The 24,353-nt window shown below is 43.6% G+C and overlaps 1 protein-coding gene across 1 annotated transcript in view; it reads right to left on the bottom strand.

Moving 5' to 3' along the window:
• The window catches only part of LOC122657962 (calcium-transporting ATPase 3, endoplasmic reticulum-type), a 200,654-nt gene that overhangs the window by 92,018 nt on the left and 84,283 nt on the right, over positions 1 to 24,353 (bottom strand). Inside the window, exons 11-12 of the mRNA XM_043852775.1 lie at positions 14,268 to 14,369; positions 7,599 to 7,652 (exon numbers count right to left, since the gene is read on the bottom strand). Coding sequence (XP_043708710.1) covers positions 7,599 to 7,652; positions 14,268 to 14,369 — 156 coding nt within the window. The remainder of the gene's footprint in view (positions 1 to 7,598; positions 7,653 to 14,267; positions 14,370 to 24,353) is intronic.

Raw genomic sequence — 24,353 nt, 5'->3', positions numbered from 1 at the left:
AGAACTAATGTTGTGCGTACCTTTCAACTACAAAAACAGTATAACCACATATCACCACCACATTCAACCCCTTCTTCATTAAGAATTTTATAAGACAATATGGTGGATGGAACAAGAGAGTCCCTGAGAACAGCTTCACTGTACTGCACAAGGCTGACAAAAGACACCCAAGCTATATAGAGAAGCTACAGAAAACTTGCAACAGTTCATAAAACAGAGCAGCCACCATAAAAATAAAGGCCATCTGTCCTTGACCTGAGTGCATAATGCCACTGAAAATTTTCCCAACAATATTATAAAAGCTGGTAGTTCTGCAAGCAGGCTAATTTAATTTTGAAATAATATATGGTCCTCCCTGCTTAAATTGACCAGCAAATTGCCACTGGCAGGAGTTCCCATAGGACACGACCACCTTTCTCCCAAGCAATAACATGGCATACCATAGAAAGATCTTCCCATCTATGAGACAGTAGCCAACCCCAAAATTGTGCAAAAGCTTCAGCAAAAAGATGATGAAGAAGAAAGCGATCCAGTCATCCAGGATCTCCCAAGTCTCAAGCATACAGATTTGGCACTCTAGTGAAGACTAGTCAGAATTACACATGCTTCTAAATTATACCAAAGGCACAGCAATAGGAGGATGCCCTAAATATATTGGATTGTCAATTGCGGCAGAAAACATGCTGAGTTTTTTTTAGAAGTTTCAGACAAAGGGGAATCAACAAGTACAAGGAAGAAAACATTAGTGAGCAGAATCGGGACAAAATCACACTTGTGCATTTGCTATTACTGGAGGAATTTAGTAGTTAGTAACATAGTTCGATATCTCGGTCAAAACCACCAAAAATTTGGGGTTTTGGTTCACAGTTTCGATATCGTTTCAGGCAGTATAAAAACATAATTTCGAGCAATTCGACCCAATTTCACAGTTTCGTGCATTTAGACTCTGACAAGGAGAAAACCTCAAACAATAGGGTAAATATTTGGTAGCTGGCCTTCAATTTTTTATATGTTAGACACCATAAGCTGATCTACGATTTCACGGAGTCGAATCTAATTTTCTGATTTCAAATTATTTTATTATTTTCTGATTAAAAATGTTTTACTTGATAAATTTTTGAAAAAACTGGGTTAACATTCATTGTTTGGGGCTCAGATTTATATATGTAAGACACCGTTGGCCAATTTACAACTACACTGTCAATATTATTTTCTGCCAAAAAAAAATTTTTTGAAAATTAAACAATTACAGAAAAATAAGAAAAAAATAGAGACCATATGTTTTAGCTTGAAAAAATCATGAAAATTTCTGAAGTATTGTTTTTGACTTTTCAACTGAAAGTGATGATTAATGTGCTGCTCAATACTTAATTTTGGTTAATTAAGGTATTATACTTTCATAATAAAAAATATATAAATTAGTTCTAATTAGGAAAAATATATGAGTTGGGTAAAAATTAGGAAATAGCTTTGTTGTTGGCTTAAGAGTTTTAATTGGCGTGGAAAAGTTAATAACATGGCATTTTTGTTGCAACACTGTAAGAAGATTGCATAATGGCTGCTCAAGTAGGAGATCGGGGAGGAGACATAGCATGGAGGCATGGCGTACCCATTGGAAATGGAAAAAAAAAAATTCACAATGTAAAAATTGTGGGAAGATCATGGGAGGTGGGCCACTGGACTGGAGTGGCATCTGACTGTTGGATACAGAGATGTGACAAGTGCCCTAGGGTCCCTAGTGAGATGTGTAGAAGGCCCTGGATGCCCTCATGAAGGGAGGAATACGTAAGACATTGATAAGTAGAAGGCAAGGGAAGAGTTCAAAGAGGCAGTGCTGGAGAGACATCCAGCAATAGGGGATGACTTTGATTCTGATAGTGATGGGGACTCTATGCCTGATGATATGGAGAGAGAAGCCGCAGCAAGACAGAATCGGCTTGCTAGGGCAGCAAGACAGAATCGGCTTGCTAGGACAGCAAGCCGAGTTACACAAATGCAGGAGCGGGGAAGGTTAAGAGAGAGAAGGAAAGGAGCTGGTTCCTCTGGAGCAACTGCACCGAGGCTGGTGCTTGTGGTTCTTCTGCACAGGGTTGATGTACATCAAAGCATGAAGAAGAAAAGGACCAGCAGTCATTCAGACCAGCCTATCAAGCCAGTCCAACCATCATGCCTTTGGTCCACTTAATGGGCCTTTCAGCCCATTATTTGTTCCTTAGAGCATCCCTTGCGTGAGATGCAGCTGCTGTGAGAGACAGTTTGGGTGAGAGGCCCTTGTAAAGATAGGTGGGATACCTTCCCTACGGTTAGTCAGATGCCTGAATATCCTTCTTATTCCTCTACTTCTCTACCATTTTCTCTTTTTGTTTCTATTTTATTTCCATTGCAATTGAGGTTTACTGAGAGTTACTGTGAGAGTGTTTACTGTACTGTTGCATGCTCCATCAATCCTTGTGATGCACTGAAGCCAATCCAGCCCCACTAAACAACTAAAAGAAAAGGTAATAAAATCACTTAAATTGAAACACTGGTTGAACCGGTTCAATTTAAAACACCAAATAAAAAGCTAAGTATGGAAATAAAACTAAGTATGGGAGCTAATCCAGTATGCAACCTATTTACCCATATTTTAGGCCCATAAAAAGGGCCTATTACATTAGAAACCCATGGGATCAAAGGCCCAACATGTATGTAACCCAACCCAAGACTTATTCCTAATAAAAGAAGCCCAATTTGGTGATAAATCTGCATAACTTGGAAGACAAAAATATTCCTTGAGGCACCTTCCAATCTGGTTTCCAGGACACCAAACTTCCTTGGTGGTTTTCTTCTCATCCAGCCAGTCAATTGAGTTCAGATTTTGACATGATATTCCCCTTGTTGTAGACGACCAACAACAACAAACTCAGCCTTATCCCAACTTAATGGGATCGGATACATGGATCCAAACAAAACAAAGTAGGCAAAACCGAGGTCTAAACAAAAAAGGGGAATGAAGAGATGGGAAAAGAGGGATGGGGGCGTGACATGAGAAAAAAAATGACGAATGAAAGATGAAAGTAACAGGAAAGAGGCACAGCCCAACAAGTCAGGAAAATCTCAGCTAATGTCTACTACATGGATCCTTACCCTCCAATAGGCTCTATCCGAGGTCATACTCGGTACAAGACCTAAACTATTCATGACCTTCCTCACAACTTCTCTTGTGGTCATTTTAGGCCTGCCCCTAGATCTTTTAACTCCTTCAATCGGGATCATATAACTCCTCCTTACTGGGACGTCCCTAGGCCTCTGCTGAACATGAACATACCACCTCAAACAACTCTCTCAGAGCTTGTCATTGCTCGGGGCAACTCCCAAGTCAGCTCTAATCCGCTCATTTCTTACTTTATCCTTCCTAGTTTTTCCACACATCCATCTTAACATCCTCATCTCTGCTACACATAGCTTCTGAATATGACACTTCTCCTTGTTGTAGACCACCTTTGATTATAATTTCATGGTCTTTCAGTGGCTGGATCTCCCTGAGGTGTACAGTTACTAATTCTGATTCTTACTTACCATTTTGGAACTTCTGGTTTATCGCATGATCCAACCATTAATATTGGCAGGAATTTTGAAGAGCTAATCAACCCAACGTTCCCTACCTTCGACAGGAAGGATCTGGCAAAACATTTAAGTCAGCTACTTAGTACTTTGGTAACCTAGTATTGTTCTGAGTTTTGGAGACCTCTGACTTCTCTGTTCAACCAACAGTGGCTTCCAATCTGCTATGGTTTTCTGTGATTGAGTGCCTCTAGTAGCCTCTGTTCAGACCTGAGAATAGGCTGTTGCAGCCTTTAGTATTGGCCTACTCTTAGAGTATTCCTTGATCCTCTGTTGCAGGACTTACATGGTGTGGGGGGTGATACATTTGCATCCCTCCAAGAGGAGTACGACCAGGCTGAGGTGGAGCCTGAGTCGGAGCCCATCCGATTCACAGGAGAGACTCAGTTCGATCATGCTACACAGGATGTTGACCACGGTGCACGTGCCCCCACACGTTCAAGCTACTCGAAAGTTTAGCACTGCCAATTCTGACTAGATGTGGAGGAGGATAGAATGGAGATAGATGTTATGAGCATGTTTGACACACTTAAAGGCTTCAGCCTGGAGCAGAGTAGTGGCTATGGTGAGTATAGACAGCCAGGACAGTGGCATGCAACCTCATTTTCCACAGAAGGCTCCACTGTCGTGCATGGTGGATATGGTGGTTATGATTAGTATATGTCTTATTCTTCATTCCCTACTACATATGTGGGTCAGTCACAGGGTGGGTGAGTGGGTCTTCTTTTGTGGACAGCATCTTCTCATACCCAGCCCCCAGCAACCATATCAGCCTGATCAACCAAGCAGCTACAGTGTGTCCACATTTGTATTGTCTTCCCAGCCCAGTGATCTATATCCTAGATTGGGTTACCTTGATGATGACACATATCAGGCTGCTGTGTTGGACTTCGAATATTTCTTCGAGCATACTATGCTTTATGACATGGCCATCTTTTGTGATAGATTCAGAAGAAAGGTTTCGTCGGCAGCAGCAATCTTCTAGTGGTTTTGAGGCTCCCCGGAACTCTGTGGTACTGACATAGATTCGGAGGAACAATTGTCCACTTGTCCTTGACTACTTGTAAGTGTAATATTAAATGGTTTTTCTTCACCCTTAATACATATTTGAGTTGTTTTAGTAGAATTTTGTGCGTTCTAATACTAAATTAAATTATATGTAAAATAGGCTAATAGAGAAAGTATACAGCAAAGTACGGCGTAAACTAACAACCAAGGGTCCAAAACCAAACTACCATTTTGGGTGTGCACTTTTACAACTAAAGGTTCGAATATATTTAGAGATGCTTAACTAGGGTTTCCTTGAAGTTTCGAGCCAAAATATGGCCATTCGACTACCAAAAAGGTGAAACGAATCCAACAGCCGAAATGTGCAGGGTTTCGATCAGGTGTCGACCAAAACCAAAATTTTGAACCCTGGTTAGTAGATGTGGTTGAATATGGTACCAAGTTTATTCATCCATAAAAGGACTGCAACCAAGTAACTAATTGATTAGCTAATATAATAATGGCTGCAACATCCAAAGCAATCAGGTTTTCTGTCACAGTTCACAGGGATCACTGAAGAAAAAAACCAATATTACCTTTCAAGGGGGAAAAAAGGCATTACCATATTAGATTTTTTCTTTTCTAGTGCTTCACAATATAGGGTAACTGCTTTTCTCCCCTTCTTTTATGTTTTTTTTTTTTTTTTTTTTTTTTTTTTTTTTGGGATGGGGGGTTTAGACTACTGTCGCATTGTGCTTATATAATTTGAGTTGGATCACAATTTGTATCTCAACTTCTCAAAAGCCCTGTGGCATAATCAGGAGATGTCCTGTTAGAGAAGAAAACACTGATGTAGCCTGAGAAGCATCAGAACTTCAGGCTCAACCTAATAGAATTTGTCTAGATGAGAGGGCAAAGAAACCTAGACGAAGGTGTAGTGCGTTACCAGGACAAAGACTATTTCCATGAAAGGGTATTTTTTACTTTTTCTCATGGTTTTATCTATTTTGTGCTTTTGGTGTATGCATCATTGAAGTCTTTGGGATCTCCTGAATGATCCGGATTGGTTGTACTGTGGTAGGATCTTCAGGGCACTAAATTTTTTTTTATTGGCACAGGCGGTAATGATAGTATCTTGTACCTGAACCGCTGGCTCACTTTTTCTAAGTAATGGGAAAGGACCGAAACATGTCACTCAAAGACTCTACTGAGACAAAGATGGGCTGTCAAGAACGTAGAGGAGGTAGGATGGGCAGTTGGTCAGATCTAGTATGGATCGTACATGGACAGCATAGTTGTCATGGCATCGCCATGGCGTCATATCGCTAGAGAAGTGGGCATATTGACCACCGATATGGATGATGTAAGAATATCGACCAACATGGCCTCCATGTCGTCACCATGGCGCCGCCATGGACGCCATACCATGACATATGGCCATATCGGGCGACATGGTTGTTTCAAATTATAAAACTTAATTTTTTAACAATAATTTTTTTTTAACCATTTTTTATTTTAATGCTTTTCCCTTAACATAAAAAAAATTAAAAAAAATCAAACAAAAAACACTAATACACAATCACATATTCACATCAGCAATTTTTTTTTTTTTTTATTTAGATGGGTTGTTTATTAGCTTTATTCACTCAATATAAATTACGTTCTTGTAATTGTTTTTTTTTTGTTTTGTTACTTTTGTAGTCACTTTCATATGAATCATATCTCAACTCTCATGATTTTTCAACTTTATTATCAGCAAGACTATTGCTATCAATTATTTGATAATCCATGATTTCATATACACTAATGGATATTACACTTTCATGAATTAAACCATAGTAGACTAGTATTACACTTTCATGTTAATTTTTTATGTTATAGGGTATATATTATAGCATACTAAATGACAATAAAAATACAGAAAATAAAAAATAAAACATGGTCGATATGATCGCCATGGCGGGCGACATGTCGATATATCGACATGACATCCCTCCACTGACTTGGATCGCCGTGACGACGTGACAACTATGATGGACGGTAGTTGGAGTCGGCGGCTCTCCTAGGGTTCCCTAGCTCGACAAGATCACTTCTCTCCTGGCTTGTTGTGGCCTCCCCACATTAGGTTCGCTTTTGATCCTATGAACACCTTTTGGGCCAATAAAGATCAAAGTCCGCAATCTAACCGAGGGAGAAATGGCCCTCATTCATTGGCAGAAACACTGAAAAACGAAATCCCATTTTATTTTTCCCCGTCTCCCACACTGGTAATGGTGGCTGAACCGCAACTGCTAGTGACGGGGAGGAGTTCTTTCGCTCCAATTAGGAGAGGCTGAAAAGAAATCGTATCAGATTTTCATGGTCCTCCCATGAATGCTCTTCTATTGTTACCAAGTCTTCGGTGCTTCTTTTTTTTGGTGACTATAATCTATTACCAAACCCTAGGAGGTACACAGAGGTGGGAGCCTGCAAAAGAGAAGTATCAAGACCCCAGGATACAACTATATTCCTGTTCCTTGGGGTATCAAGAATGGATCTATGAGGGATAAAACTGAGCTTGGAGGAGACATCGAAGGAGATGGCTTTCCAAATCATATCAAAATATCTTGAGTTGGAAGTCCATCTCCCAAGATTCCTTTCCATTTAAATGTGGTAGATAGCAGAGCCAAAAACAAGCTTTCCGACAGTATCACGTATTGTGTCACACAGTGTGTATCCAAATATGGTAGACACCAAGTCTTTGGTGCTTCTTTCTGCCAGAATTTTCTAATTGCTTGACAAGCCTGAATCCTTCACGGTTTGTCTCTTTCAACCTTCTCGCAACTACTTGGGATTCACTATAGAAGTGCTGTCCAAATTTCCTAAATTATTTAAGACCAACTCAGAACATGAAACACAGGTGCATAACATACCAACAATTTCTTTTGGCGGTATTCACTTTTCAAGACGTTAACAATAATCAATACTGAGGAGATTTATATTGGTGAAGGGAGATAGTAAATGATCACCTTGGCCAAGAAAGTACCAAATTCATCAAGTTTCTTTTTCAATGGTGTAACTTCCTGCAACAAATAATATTATCAATCAGTAAATGTTCATGATGCAAGACATGGGACATGAATCCCTAATTAGCACTCAAATGAGCCCATTCAAAGCAAAGAAGAGAGTTAAAGGTTCACCATGAAACCATCCCATGGTGAACAGTACCGACACTTGTTTAATCTGTTTCAGAGAACTTAATATGGATTCAAATCAATTGAGAAACAAAGACTAAGCTCCTAAACCAAAGGCCTCTCAAAATCAACAAACAGCAACTTCGACAGTTGTTTTCAGATATTATTATTGTACAGTAAAAAAGCAGAGAACCTTCAAATTATCCAACCAAACTTATCCAATCGATGCAAGTCCAGTACCTTTAGAATTGCAACTGATAGTACTTTCAAACTCTAAAAATATCAAAACCAACTGATTAGCTTAATGTGATTCTAATGTTTATGAAACTGAACTTATACAACACCCAGAAAAAGCAACCCAAATTTTAAGTTTAATTACTACAGATTACCCAACAGAAACAATGGAAAATCAACCCTGAACTGAATGAACATCAAGAAAACTGGTTTAGGAAGATGTCTAAGACAGAAATCCATGACCATAATTGAGGAAAACCAATCTAAACCAATGAGAGAGCAGAATCTGAGAATTGAAGGCTTTGTTTGGTTATTTTATGGAGCAAAGAGAAATCTTTTTTTGTGCTGGATTTTCATTTTCCATTTTTTGGGGCGCAGAACAAATCAATATAAAAAAATGCATACCCAGTGCACGAGGCTCCTGCCACTGCAGGGTCTAGGAAGGGAACAAATCAATATGCAATAAGAAAACAGAGTTGATTACCAGAAACAGCTATTGAGTTGGGCATAACATTCAGGATGCACTGCTTAAGAGAGCAGGGAGTGTCAGGCTGCAGAACCCTAGTTACAGTTATTGACATGGGAGCTATAAAGAAAAGAGGATTTTTATTTTGGGGCGAGTGAGAGAAAGGAATAGGGTAAGTTGGGGTGAATTTGGTTGGAGCCCTATTATACAGACCACAGGAAGAAAGAGCCGGGTTATGGAGGATTTGTTTTCAGAATTCCATTGCCCCTTCCATCAATTTTCGGTACCCACTTTTTGACATGAGATGGGTGTGACAATATTGGAGAGAATGTGTTTCCCAAAAGTTCTTTTTTTCCCCCTCTTATAAAGAAACCAAATGACAATATTATTTTCCTTCCTTTTCCCTTCCCACCAGCCACAGCACATGGGAATGAAATCTAAACGCAACATAAAAGATAGCGATCAGGAAGTGAATGGACAAAGGAAAAGCCACTGACAAACCAGACCTACCAGTACCTATCCAATACAGGAATAATTAAGAAAATGGGAAAATAGGAATTAATTTGAGGCACGAATTAATTTCTCAAAACTATGTGTGGTGATTTGAGAAATATGGCTTAAGACTATGCAGTCACAGCCCCTCTTTATTTATAATAAGATGGAGAACATTTCAGAATAGGTACAAGGACAGAAATAGCCCTAGGACAAAACTACCCTTGAACCTACATTACAACACTCCCCCTCAAGTTGGTGCATAAGTATCAAACATGCTCAACTTGCTGACTATAGAATTAAAACTTTTATTAATTCTTTTAGTGAGAATATCAGCTAATTGCTCACTAGATTGAACAAAAGGGACACAAACAACTCGTTGTTCCAGCTTCTCCTTGATGAAGTGACGATCAATCTCGACATGCTTGGTTCGATCGTGTTGAACTGTATTATGTGGTATGCTTATTGCTGATTTGCTGTCGCCATAGAGACACATGGGCAGCTCAACAATAACACATAAACCCTGAAGGAGTCCCTTAAGCCAAAGGAGTTCACATATACCATGGGTCATAGCCCTGAACTCTGGTTTTGCACTGGATCGAGCAACTATAGTCTGCTTCTTGCTTGTTGCTTTGCCAAATTACCAAGTTGCCTCCAACAAAGGTGCAATAATCTAAGGTGGATCTCATGTCATCTGGACATCCTGCCAAATCTGCATCGGTAAAAGCCTCAACTCGCAAGTCATCATGCAGAGAGAAGAGAACACCTTTTCCTAGACAAGATTCTATTTGCTGCCTCTAGATGGGTTGAATGAGGATCATGAATATATTGGCTAACTACACTCACTGCAAAGGCTATATCTGGCCGAGTGTGTAAAAGATATATCAGGCATCCCACCAACCTTTGGTAGCTACCCTTATCCACTAGCTTGCCACCCTTATTCTTTAGATGAGTGTTAGGTTCCAATGGGGAATCAACAGGCTTACACCCCAGCATTCCTGTGTCTGACAGAAGATCAAGCATATACTTCCGTTGAGAAAGGAAGATACCTTGAGCAGAATAGGCAACCTCGATCCCAAGAAAAAACCGCAGCTTTCCCAGGTCCTTAACTTCAAACTTTGTCCCCAAGTAGGTCTTCAGCTTGGTTATTTCATCAGCATCACATCCAATAACAACTATGTCATCTACATAGACAATCAAAACTTTGATATGTTGATCAGTCTTCTTCATAAACAACGTATGATCAGCATTACTTTGTTTATACCCAATGAACAGCATGGCTCTATGGAAACGACCAAACCAAGCTCTTGGGGATTGTTTTAGACCATATAAAGCTCTCTTCAAACGACACACCTTGCCTTGAGTTTCTGGGGCAGCAAATCTAGGAGGGCTATCCATATACACCTCTTCTTCAAGCTCCCGGTGGAGAAAGGCATTCATCACATCAAGTTTTTGGAGATCCCATCCTTGGTTAACAGCACAGGAGATAATTACCTTGATAGTATTCATCTTAGCAACTGGGTGAATGTCTCTTAATAGTCGATCCAATGAGTTTGGGTAAAACCTCTGGCAACCAACCTTGCCTTGTATCTTTCTATCGATCCATCAGCCTTCTGTTTAAATGCAAAAACCCACTTGCAGCCTACGGGTCTCTTTCCTGGAAGAAGAGGCACCAAGTCCCAAGTGTCATTTTTTCCCCAGGGCACTCATTTTTTCATTCATTACTTCTTTCCACCTTGAGTTCGTTATTGCTTCCTGCCAGGTGTTAGGGATGGAAACAGAGGACAAGAAAGAAACAAAAGTATAGAATGATGGAGAAAGAGAGTTATATGAAACAACATTAGAAATGGAATGTTGAGTACAACTTCTACGTGGCTTACGGTTAGCAATGGGTAAGTCAAGACTAGGATCTAAAGGAGACTCGCCAGAAGGAATCGGAGGACCAAAAGGACATGAGACTGGTAATGCCGATTGGTTAAGAGTAGTGGTGGTGGTATTGTCAACTTGCTTTCTTTTATGCCACGTACTGAATGTCTTTAAAGTGGCTCACCATGCTCCCTTGAATTAAAGGCCATTCCTGCTCCCCCTGGATTAAAGGCTGATCCCGCTCTTGTCCGGTTATCCCATCCTCAAGCTCAATAGATGGATCTTTTATAGTAGGCACATCCACCTCCAATGAAGCAATTAAAGGTATCTCTTCACTCGTAGGCTCCCCCTGAAGAGGTGTATAAGGATGGTAACACTTATACCCCTTTTGAGTAGCAGAATATCCCAAAAAAATGCGGCACAAACCCTTTGGATCAAACTTGCCACTGCCATGATGATTGCGAGCAATAACTACACAACCAAAAACTTTAGGAGGCACCAAAAAGGAAGAGCAACCCAATAACACATCAAGAGGGCAACGAAAGGCCAACACACAGGAAAGGAGCCGATTGATAAGGTTGGCAGCCAAGAGAACTGCATCACCCCAAAAACAATGAGGAACATTCATGGCAAACATCAATGATCGGGCAACTTCCAAGAGGTGACGATTCTTCTGTTCAGCCACACCATTTTGGGCAGGGGTGTCGACACAGGAGGTTTGATGTATAATCCCATGAGCAGACAAATAGGCCTGAAGAGAACCATCAGTGTATTCTTTTCCGTTATCAGTCCGAAGGATCTTCACTTTGGCATCAAATTGCGTCTGGATCATTTTGTGGAACAGCTGAAAACAGGAGAATACATTGTTCTTCTGCCAAGATACAATCAAGTGGTATAGATGAAACACTCAATGAATGTGAGTATGTGACAAACCAGTGATAAGCAAATGTAGAAACACAATGAGTAGGGCCCCATACATCAGAATGAATTAAACCAAAGGGAATTAAACTTCTATTATCCGAAATAGAGTAAACAGCTCTAGTTTGCTTTGTAAAAAAGCAATCATCACAATGAAACTTGTTCGGATTACAACACTTTACTAAACTAGGAAATAAAGTAGATAAAACACCCAGAGGAGGGTAGCCCAAACGACGATGCCATCTATGTAGATTAACCAAAGTAGACGCCGAAGAGACAAAAGTAGAGGCCAAAGCGGATGGAGAACTGTCAAGCAAGTGTAGACCACCAACCACTTTACCACTACCAATCGTACGATCCGTCACCAAGTCCTAGAACCATAGTTGTCAAGGCGATAGGTAAATCAAGGTGGTCAAGGAGTGAAAAAACTTAATGCAACACCAACCAAGGTGGCAAGGCGACAAGGCAACACCAACCAAGGCGCCCCAAAACAAACCGCCTAGATGCCTAGGCGACGCCTTGAGAACCTTGCCTGGAATAGACAATGAGTACGAAAAAATATTACTTTACAGTTTAAAAACCGTATAATACTACTAATGGAGAGTAATTAGTAGAAAATTGGGAACATGAAAGACAGATGAAAGAGATATGGAAGAAGTGCACTTAATGACGCACTTCTCAGAAACAGGAGAAAGGGAACCATCAGCCACACGAACTTTACTATTACCTAACAAAGGATAATGACAGTGAGTAGCAGAACTAGTCACATGGTCAATTGCACCCGAGAAAATTATCTAGGAAGTGAATATGCCGGAGGTACTATGGCCACAAAAAGGAATACTTGGATGGGAAGAGGAAGACGAAGAGGGCAGGTTAGAGAGCCCTGGCAGGGAGGTGGCCGAAGCTGCAGATGATGTTCATGAAGAAGATTACTCTAGTCTGGTCATCAGACGACGTAGGTGTCGGAGTTCCTCCTGAGAAAGTAACTGATTAGAAATAGCGTCCTCAGATGAAGTTTGATTTGCTCTGGCTGAAGAGGAAGAACGACTCTGCCCACGTCCCCGAGTATGATTGGGACACCCATGTAATTTCCAGCATCTATCCTTGGTATGTCGCTCCTTCTCACAAAAATCATACTTCACCAGAACTCGATCAGGAGTGGAACGATCACCAATACCACGAGAGAGCCGACCTCGAGATGAACTCTGTGGGATAGAAAAGAGGACTGATAGTTCCTTTGTAACTGGATGAACCATATCATTGCAACGGCTGTCCCCTGAATGCACCATGGCATAAGCCTGCTCTGTAGGAAATGGATCACAATTCAGGACATGAGCCCGAACCTGATCAAATTCAATACTGAGGCCAGCAAGGAAATCAAAGACACGGAGACCATCTTCCGATTTTTTAAAGGCAATAGCGTCAACATCACAGGTAGCGGTAAAGGACCCATAAAAATCCAACTGTTGCCACATGCTGCGGAGCTTGGAATAATACTGGGAAAGAGATAACTCCTGTTGTTTGGTAGCATGAATTTGCAGTCCTCCAAATATTGGCAGCAGTATCGAGAAGAAGACAACCACCGGCTATTTCAGGATCCAAGGAGTTGATGAGATAGGACATGACAAGAAAATTGGATGTCACCCACTTGTCTTGAGAAAGACCAGTATCAATAGGCTTAACAGATGTCCCTGTAATGTAGCCTAAAAGACCACGAGAACTAATGGCAAGGAAGCAAGATCGCGACCACATCAAGTAATTGTTCCCATTTAATTCAATGGAGCTGGTAGGGAACAGAAGGAAATCACATTGATTAACTCCTTGTCCAGTAGATGCAGTGGAGATCGCAGAGTCGCCCATAGTTGCTGATCAGGTCAGAATCACAAACTCATCAATAACAAAGGGATCCCGAAAGAAACATTTAACACCCATAACCAACAGAGATGATTCAGTCCAAGGATTGGTCAAAAAACCCCTTGGTGGGAGAAAAACTCACCACCAAGGGTGAACCGAGAGCGAGAGACGGGAGCAGAAGCTCCGCTAGAAGGAGGCAGAAGCGGTGGAAGTGGATGGCGGAAGTGGTGGTTGGTGTAGAAGGCGGCGGTGGTTGTGGCTGGTACCGAGAAGAAGAGAGGAGACGGAGGACGAGGGCGGCGGTGCTTGCGGCGCAAGAAACAAGAAAGGGAAAGAGAGAGAGAGAGAGAGAGAACGGTAGACAGGGCTAGCGCTTCACAAAGGGAACCATTAGGGTTCAGATCCCGATGTGGATCCCTGCTCTGATACCATGTGGTGATTTATGACTATATGGTCACAGCCCCTCTTTATTTATAATAAGATGAAGAACATTCCAGAATAGGTACAAGGACAGAAATAGCCCTAGGACAAAACTACCCTTGAACCCACATTACAACACTATGAAATATAATATGAAAAAAAAATGAAAAGAAATATATGTAACGGCAGGTAAACTTCAGCAAAAAATAAATGTATAGCTTTCTAATGGAAAACTGAAATTATGGTTTTCTTACATCTTCTGCTCTTAGCATTGCATCACGTATACTCCCCATGGCAGTGTTAGAGCCAACTCCAATAACAACCGCTCTTGCTCTACCAGCAACTACTACTGTACCCTGTCAATCAGCAGAAGTCAGATTTCATCCATATTCATACTGATGAATCGATGAGCAAACCAGGACTGTTTTAAACAGAAACTCAGAAAATACAAAATGCACATAGACAATGAATTTCAATTAAGTTCTTTGTTTCTTTCTTATTTTGAAAGACATCTATCCATTGGAGATACAATTTCTGACGGAAACAGTATACTGTACAATAACCATCTAAGTTAGATGGATGTAAGAAATACTCAATCTCTCCTAGTAACTGCATTTTATCAACTAAATATCCCAAAAAAGAAACACGTACATCCACATGTAAACTAATCAAATGTCACAAAAATGACGCACCCTTCAATGGGTGTTCTACATCCTATTCACTTCCAACTCTGGCAGCTGTACATCTCCCTAAATCATCACAACCTAACCTAACATAGCTCAATCCATTGATGTCCACTCCAGTCATAGCTAACAGCAGCTTCATTGTTTAGAGATCTACTGGTGCTTTCTACATCTGCAACGTCAATTACACATTTACACCTCAATGTTTTATTAATTTCTCCCAAACGGTTGTTGTCTCCCATTCTAATGCCCTACTGCACTCATTGAATGCTGAAGAGATAAAAACTCCATAAGTAACTCCCTATAATCTTCCCTTTGTTACCACCCTAGCGAGTTTCATTTAGTTCTGAATAATTTTCTCTTTTCATGTTCAACAACCCTCTCTTTTCCCTAATCACTAAAATGTGACTGTGTGAGTAATGTGAAATTAGCGAACCATCCTTGACAGGTTGGAAACCCTAAGCAACCTAATCCTTGGTTTGATAATCACTAAAGGGTGTGATTATTGCCTAATTAGAAAAAACTCGCTTGGCTCGTCCATTAAATGTGTAAATCAAAGGGAAGAACTTAAACGTCCCAAAGCACAAGGCCCAGCCTGATCTCACAATTCTCAGCCTAGATCCAGGTTTTCTATTTTCTTTTTTCTTTCTTTCATCATAAGCAAAGTGGGAAATCAGCATTACAAAAGAGTTCCACAAATTGTAAAAAGCATTTGTAAACAGAAAAAAAAAAAAAAAAAAAAAAAAAAAAAAGAGCAACCTATAGTGCACGAGGCTCCCTCTACTGCAGGGTCTGGGAGGGGCAAATGTACGTAGCCTTACCCCCTGCTTCGTGAGAGAGGCTGTTTCCAAGTTTTGAACCAACAGGTTGCAATAGCACAACTTAACTGTTGTGCCAAGCTTCGCCCATGTGTAAACAGCATATGCACCATAAAACATAAATCATAAGGGAATTCAATCTAATCCATAGCAGAATCACATATCAAGCCCTAACCCTCCCCCTACAAATAAAATCCAAAAAATCAAGACAGAAGGGCACCATCGAAAAAATAATAATAATCATAATCACAACCATGCCACTTCTCAGCTGTTAATGATTAATCCCCATTGATCACCAGAAACCTGTTTTCTTCAACCCTAGAAACTCTTGAAGACAGCAAGCCTAATCGAGCAATAGAGAACCATCATAAGCATGTAAATATGTAACTACCGGCTGGATCTCTCTTTTTCTTCGAATATTATTTTACTTCCCTCTTTCCAAAATCCAGATTAATCACATAAGAACCTCCTTCAATACACACCCTTAGCATATTCAACGGGAGAACTCTCCAAAATCCTAAGTTATTGCTAAATCTAAGCAAAAGCATCTTAGTAATATTTTTCACTGATCTAATTCCCAACCCTCATACTTCTTCGGCCCCCATATTACCTACCAGCTCAAAAGGTTGAAATGGGGTCTCTCCTCACCTGTTCCATCTACACCTTTCATAAGGTTATTTCTCCATCTTTTTTGGACACTGAAGCCATAGGCCAGAGCCATAATAATGCACAAGATTAAAAGGGAACACTACTGAAAAGTGCACTTTATCAAAGCAAGCATTCTTCTAATCGAAAGATACTTCCTCGACCAAGATGAAAATCATTTTTTCATCCACTCCAACTTAGAATTCCATAAAAAAAAAAGTGACCCTCAACCAAGCATTATATGAACCTTGGTTATTACAAGTGCAATGACCTCAAATTTTTTGCAATTCTCAAGTAGCCGAAATTTTTTGCAGGGAACACTTCCAATGCTTTGCAGTTTTCAAGCAGCCAAATCCAGAAATCCTCAAAATTGCATCTAAAATGAAACCTTTTGATGACGCTGATGTAGAAAGAGACTTTGTAAGTACAGGGGGAGTCATCAAGGCGGTTCTTGATCGCCTAGTTGACTGGTTGCCATATTTTTTGGGTGAATAATATGTATTACCTTACCCCAGGAGGGGGCAGGACAAAGAAAGAATACACAAAGGAGAAGGGGGGGGGGGGGGGAAATAGCCAACCTACGCAGAGGTTGAAGGGAAAAGGGAGGGCAGATCAAAGCCCCAAAAACCAGCAATATGCCTATTCCTAGGGTTGTCCCTGACAGCGCGAAGATGAGCACGGCAGAGCTTGGAAGACACGTCAAAGGAGATGGCTTTCCAAATCAGGTCAAAAGAACGAGAGTTGGAAGTCCATCTCCTAAGATTGCGCTCCATCCAGATGTGGTGAATAGCAGCTCCAAAAACCAGCTTTCCAATGGTGTCACAAATCGAGGAACCTGAGAAAGAATTAACCAACCAAAGCCATTCTCGCTCAAAATTTAAGGGTCTCCTGTTGCGACGTCAGATGGAGGACAGGGCTTTTTTCCAGATAGTAGAGGTGAAGGGGCAGTCAAAGAATAGGTGAGGGATGTCTTCAAGGCCATTCCAGCAAAGGGAGTAGGCAGGGGAGACAGGGATATGATGGTGGATAAGGAATGCTTGGGTGGGGAGGCAAAGGCGAAGGGTTCTCCAGGTAGTAAGGCTATGGTGAGGGATATGGCCTTTGAAGCAGACTAGGCTATGCCAAGGCACGATGGGGCCGGTGGGTCTAATAAAGTTCCAGGCTGATCTGGTGCTGAAGAGGCCATTGGGGGAGGGCGACCAAATGAATCTATCACCAAGAGGGGGGGAGAGCAGGCCAAATCCGAGAAGCAATGGAGGGATTGAGAAAGGGGGGGGGGAGACCAACAACCAGAGGAAATGAGGCAAGAAAGGGGGGCATTTTTGGGAAGACCAGAAGAGTAAATTTACCTGGGGCCAAGCACACTGAAAAGGACACCAAGGGGGTGCCAAGGGTCAAGCCAGAGGGAAATGGAGGATCCTCTGGCAATGGAAGAAGAGATACCTCGAAGGGCCAGGGGGCGAAGAGCAAGGATCTTTCTCCAAATCCAGGAGGCATCAGAGGGGATGGGGACAGTCCAAATGGAGTTGGACTTGAGGAGATGAGAATAGACCCAGGTGACCCAGATGGAATCCTGATGGGAGGAGATTTTCCAGATAAGCTTGAGACTACCAGCAGTGTTGGAGTCTTTTATTCTCCGAATCCCAAGACCACCTTCGGATTTTGGGAGGCAAATAGACTTCCAGCTGACAGGATGGAGGAATCTAGAAGTGTCTGACCCTTTCCAGAGGAAAGCACAGAAGAGACGTTCCATCGCCTGGATAGTGGCTTTGGGAAGGTTGAAGATCCCACTCCAATAGATAAATGAAGCTTGCAGGACAGAGTGAACGCAAACAAGGCGACCCGCGTAGGAGAGGAGTTTGCTCTTCCAAAGCTGGAGACGCTTGCGGATGTTGTCCAGCATGGGAGCACAATGGTGATTAGAGAGCCTGGCCGGAATGAGAGGAAGCCCAAGGTATTTGACAGGGAGGGAGCCGATGGAGAAGCCGGTGAGGGTAAGAAGGGAGTCCCGGTCCAGATCGGAGATGCCAGAGAGAAAATTTTTGGATTTAAGGAGGTTAATACGAAGGCCTGAGAGGGACTCAAAGAGGTGGAGAGAGTCCATTATAGCAAAGATGGAGGAGTGAGAGGCCTTAGAGAAGATCATCAGATCATTTGCAAAGGCGAGATGAGTAAGGTTGATGTGCTTGCATTTCGGCAAGGGGGAGATGAGGTGAAGATCGGTCTTGGATTGGATGCTGCGGGAGAGAACTTCCAGGGCGATGGAGAAGAGGAAAGGAGAGAGTGGGCATCCTTGGCGGATACCCACCTTGGAATGGAAGAAGCCAGCCGGAGAACCATTGACAAGAACTGAGAAGGAGGGGGTAGAGATGCAAGCATGGATCCAGCGAACAAAGGCAGGGGGAAAGCCCATTTGAGAGAGCACTCCGCAAATGAAATCCCACCTGAGGGATTCAAAATCTTTATGGAGGTCAATTTTCATTAGGGCAGATGGAGAGTGAGATTAACGGTCAAATCCCCGCACGATCTCAGAGCAAAGGATAATGTTATCCGCAATGCTTCTCCCAGCAATGAAAGCGGATTGGTTGGGGCTGACCAAAGAAGGGATAATCGCCTTGATTCTGTTGGCAAGGATTTTGGCTATGAATTTGTAGATGAGGTTGCAGAGGGAGATGGGTCTGAAGTCCGAAAGAGAGGATGCTCCCTCTTTTTTGTGAATGAGGCAAATGAAGGTTTGGTTGACCTGAGCCAGCTGGCTAGGCTTATAGAAGAAGCTGCGGATGGCTTTGAGGAGGTCTCCTTTGATGGAGTCCCAGCAGCTAAGAAAGAAACCCATGCTGAAACCATCAGGGCCAGGAGCTTTATTGGATTTATAGGAGTGCATGGCCTTGATTATCTCCTCATCAGAGGGGATGCTGATGAGGTAATCCGCAACAAGGGGAGGGAGGAATTTATTAATGAGGGCAGGGGGAATGGGGGTGGAAAGAAGAGGGGGGGGGGATTGAACAAGTCAGAGAAGAAGGAGATAGTTGCAGTTTTGATGTCACTTACCAAGGTAAGGGTGGATCCATCAACGGAATGGAGGAGGGTGATGGAATTAGAGTTGAGCCTTGGTTTCAGAGACCTATGGAAATAAGCAGAGTTTGAGTCACCCAACTCCAACCACTTGATGCGGGATTTTTGACGCAGGAAACTTTCCTCCAAGGAGGAGAGAGAGAACAGCTCCTCAGAAAGGAGTTTCTCCTCAAAGGCAAGGAGGGGATTGAGGGGGTCAGATTGAAGTCTAGCTTGGACGGAAGAGAGATTGGATTTGCAGCAAGAGAGCCTGGAATTAATATTGCCGAAGGAGGAGATATTCCAGCTTTTGAGGGCAGCTTTGGTATTGCAGAGCTTCCTAGACAGAGCAATGAGGGGGAGGGAGGGAGAGGAGACCAGGGTGCGCCAGGCCTTGAGGACGGTGGGAAGGAAAAGATGGTGGGAGGTCCACATGTCGAAGAATTTGAAAGGCTTAGGACCAAAGGAGGAATAGGGGTGGATAAGGATATGGCAGGGGCAGGGGCAGTGGTCAGAAAGGCCCTAAAGGAGGAAGTTGGCAAGGGAGTGGGGAAAGGAGGAGAGCCAAGCCTCATTAGAGAGAAAACGATCCAGCTTGCAGGCGATGCGATCAGGACCAACACGCCGGTTGGTCCAAGTAAGGGGGGAACCGGCCCAACGAAGGTCCTCAATGCCTAGCTCTTTTAGACAATCATTGAAAGCAAGGACAGAGGAAGGATCGATGGGTCTACCTCCCAATTTTTCTTCTTGGGTTCGCACCACATTGAAGTCTCCGCCTAAACCCCAGGGGGTGGAGTCCATAGAGGAGTTAAGGAGGGAGAGGTCCAACCAGAGAGAGGAACGGTCAGCAGCATGGTTGCAGGCATAGACAATTGTCAGGAAGAAGGTGGTGTGGGAATTGGGGAGGGAGAGACTGAGATGGAGGAATTGGGAGGAAGAATGGGAAAGAGAGATGGTGACTTTGGAAGGGTCCCAGAGGAACCAAATCCGACCGAGAGAAGAGTGATTATAGTTAGAGAGAAGGGACCAAGAGGGAGCAATAGAGGCAGCAATGCGGGCTGCATTATCTTGCAGGACACGGGTCTCAAGGAGGGCACAAAAGGAGGAGTGGGTGGAATTGATGAGAGAACGGATTTTTTTATGCTTGGCCAGGGAGTTAAGACCCCGGACGTTCCAAATGAGGCCAACAGACATGGACACTAGGAGGGGAATGGCAAAGAGAGCACCGGAGGAGTGCTGCAATAGCGACGCCGAAAGAAGACTAAAGCCGGGTCTCGGATGAGAGGCCTGCGAGGGGGTGAAGGGTGGGGGGATCAAGGGGAGGGGGATCCAGAAGGGAGGGGGAGGAGATGGACCGAGTGAGGGATTGAGAGGGAGGGTTAGGGAAAAGTTTATGATAAAGGTGGGCTGGAGGTTGATAAATGGGCAGGTTGTAGGTGAAGAAAGACTGGGCTTGGGTTGAGGGGGGTACGGTTGAGGGGGGCTGGGTAGAGATGGGCTGAGCAGAAAAGGGCTGGATAGGGGATGGGAGGGCTAAAAGGGGGGGAGAGGTTAGGAGGGGCTGTGATGGGCTAGGGGAAGAGGTACGGGCCTGGCAGCTGGGCCAAACAGGTGGATGGGTCAAGGGGGGTTCTAACAGACAGGGCCCAAGACAAGAGGAGGGAGCATGGGCCGAAGAAGAAGGCCCAAAAGGGTCGTTAAAACAATTGGACGGGATGGGCCAAGGGGGGTAGGCACTAGGGAGTAGGGGGTAAAATGGTAAAAGGGGTGGTCGAAGAAGGGGGTGTGGTGAAAGTGGAAGAAGGGGGGGTAAAAGTGGAAAAGCAGGGGGAGTGGAAGGGGACAAAAGGGGGTGGGGGTTCAAAAAAGAAAAAGAATCAGACGAGGATGCAAAGGGGGAAACTTCATCGCGAAAATGGCAAAGGTTGGTGGTCTTCGTCAGGGCAGCGACAGGAACACCTGCAGGAGGGGTTAGCTCGTTTTAGGGACTGCAAGACAGCCCAAATGTGGTAGGTGAGCCAGTTTCCCTTCCAAGCTCAGCGCAAAGGTGCAAGGACTGCCTTAGAGAAATCTCGATGACCTTTTCAAGCGGTTCTCCAAGATCAGAGCTCTCTGCCGCCTAATCTTCTGAGAAAGTAGCTTGCTCAAAGGTCGAGGCAGCAGGCTCAAGCAGATGGGACAAAGACAAGGCTTGAGCGACCTCGGTAGCAGGGCCATGGGCGACGGCCGACGATGGCAGAGGTGACAAAGGCGGAGGACCTTCGACGGAGTTGACGTCGTTAACGGTGGCCTCAATAGCGAAAGAGCCGCGATTGCGATTGCTGGGGCGGCGATGGCAGCGATGGAGTCTGAGAGATTTGCGACCTCTAGTCTCCGAGATAAGAGGGCCCGACGTTGATGCTGTTTTCTCCGATGGAGTCGGAGCAGGAAGAGCCTGAGAGGAAGAGGCTTCAAAATTGTTCCCGCCAGGAAGGGCTGGGTCCTCAGTGGGTATAACAGAAGTAATATTCTCCGGCGTAGTCGAGTCAGAACGACGCTGCGAAGCTTTAGGAGCAAGACCCGCTGAGGCCAGAGGCATCAAAGCAGGGCAAGCCGAGTTGGAGTGACTACAGATTTTGCAGAGCTGGCAATGGAGGGGGATCCAATCATACTTCATAGGCTGTTCGAACCAAAATCCATCCTCTTCCTTAATACTGATGGACGAAGGAGGAGGAGAATTTGCTAAGATGTCCACACAAATCCTGGCGAACGAGAGTCGATTCTGCTTAAGGGTGCGCAGGTCAGTGCAAAGGGAAGTGCCAATAACGGAGCCTATGCGACTGAGGCTCTCTTGGGTCCAGTATTGCAGGGGAAGCCCAAGGAGGTTAACCCACAAGGGAATGGTGTTGAGGTCGAGCTTGTGGAGCAGGAGGTGGGGCTGCCAATGTCTAAGGAAAATCGGCTTGGAACCAACCATCCAAGGGGCTCCGTCCAATGCAAGAGACTTAGCATCATCAGAGAAGAACTTAAAGAGAAACACACCAGAATCGAGGAGATGGATTTCAAGCAATCCAGCAACTTTCCATTGCTTGGTGAGAGAAGCTCGGACAATGTTAAAGGAAGGTTGGGTGCCTAAGAAATGTCCAACTAAACAAGAGGACCATTTGGAGAGCACGGGAGAGAGAATGGATTTGGGGCAGAGGGCAAAAGGCACTCCATTCTCGGTGAAAGGTTTGGAATAGTGAAGTGAGGTGTCGAGAGAGGGGGGGTGATTGCTGAAGCAGGGAAGACTAGGTTTTTGGATCGGGGGCAGAAACAGGTACGGGGTGATTGTTGGATGGAGGGGCAGAGGGGGAGGGGGGTGGCGGCAAGGTTGGGGAAGAAGCAAGTGGAGGAGGGCAGGGGTCGCCGGGGGGGATGTCGGGAATAGCAGAGGGGGGTGGCGGCGAAGGGATGGAGGGAGAAGGGGAGGGAATCATGGCAGCTCCAGCATGCTCTGTCAGTCATCCACAGTATCCGAGAGTTTGGCTTTAATTTCAAAAGAAATGGAATCCCAAATTTCTTGGAGAGGCCGAGGAGCTCTCCAAATGGTTCCTCTTGTCTGGTTGGACAGAAGCTGCGGATGGCTTTGAGGAGGTCTCCTTTGATGGAGTCCCAACAGCTACCGGTTGCCATATTGTTCAAGGCACCTAGACGGAAAATGGGGGGGAATGAAATAGGGTTAACAAGAACGAAAAGAGAGGAACTGGGGAGAAAAACCAGATAGAAAGGAAAAATAAGAAGAAAAAATGGGAAGAAGAAGTAGTAGCAGTTGCCACTACCTCCGGAAAGGTTGCAGTAGCAGCCACTGCCGCCACCATCAGGCATCCACAAAGAAGACGAAGAAGATAATACCGGTACTCATGCTGCAACCACCATCTCTTCCGCCATCAACATCAAAGAAGAGAAGAAGACCAAATTGGTTTCATCTGTTAAACTATAGTTCTAAAGATGATATTTTTTATATTACACATTGCCCCATCATATTCACAGGTAGAAGAAATAAAATATTCATTTTAGATACAAACCCCCTCAAATTACATCTTAAAGAAAGAAATAACATATTTTACATCTAAAATCCCCTTGGAATATGCACACCCTACTCTCCTAGGAGCCAAGCTGACAAGATGCTTGCCCACTGGCTAGGTTCGCATTGGTGCCATGAGGCCCATGACAACAATAAAATTCTTTTCAAAGGTTTTCATATTTTAGTTTTTGAGAAAATGTTTCCTCCACACCCATTCTGTAACTCTTTCCATCACCCCTACCACTTTTAGCTACATAGATTGGCGATTTGGCAAGCAAAAAGTTGGATAGACTTGGGACCCCCTGATAGGCCCCTATTAAGTTTGTAACTATCATAACCATATGGCCCATCATGTATGAACTTTTTCCTTTATTTTTTCTACGGTTACTGTTCAATTTATGTATTGTTTACTTCTGTTCAATTTATGTTTGGAGGGTGTTCTCTCGCTGCCTCCCTACTCAGGCTTGCCTCCTCCAGCACCAGATTACTATTCCCCCCCCCCCCCCACTGCTGCCTTTGTTGGAATGCCTCTGAAGATGTGGATCTCACCTATTCTTTGATTGCCTATTCTTTTCCAAAGTTTAGTCTGGTTTTCTGGCCAAATGCTGCCTCGTAGAAGACAGATCTTGACCTTTGAAAGAGAATGGATTTGGGTGGATATGACCATCGTGGGCAAATCCTGCTGTGACATGGTGGGGAAGCTAACTTTTGGAGCTGCCATTCATCACATCTGGTTTGAGCATAATCTCCGGAGATGGTCCACCAAGTCTAGGTCCTTTCAGCAGATCTAGGACTCCATTATCTTTGATGTTAGAGCTAAGTTTGCTACTCCCCCTGTTCGTTGTGCGGACACCCTTAGAAATAGGTTGATTATTGATGCTTGGGGCCTCCTCCCCCCCCCCCTTACACACCTTGTAGGTCAGGGTCCTATAACTTGTAAGCATTGTTCAAAATCCCGCGAAATCTCGATCGAGATTTCGGAAATTTCGGATATTTCGAGCTGCTCGAAACGAAATGCCACTTCGAATCGAAAAAGTACAAAAACTCGAGTGAAATTCTTGACATTTCGTGATATCTTGAGATATTTCCAAAATA

This window comes from Telopea speciosissima, chromosome 4, assembly GCF_018873765.1.
Source record: "Telopea speciosissima isolate NSW1024214 ecotype Mountain lineage chromosome 4, Tspe_v1, whole genome shotgun sequence".
In the NCBI taxonomy this organism is placed as follows: domain Eukaryota; kingdom Viridiplantae; phylum Streptophyta; class Magnoliopsida; order Proteales; family Proteaceae; genus Telopea; species Telopea speciosissima.
The sequence above is the reverse complement of the archived record's forward strand: the minus strand, read 5'-3'. Positions and strand labels throughout refer to the sequence as shown.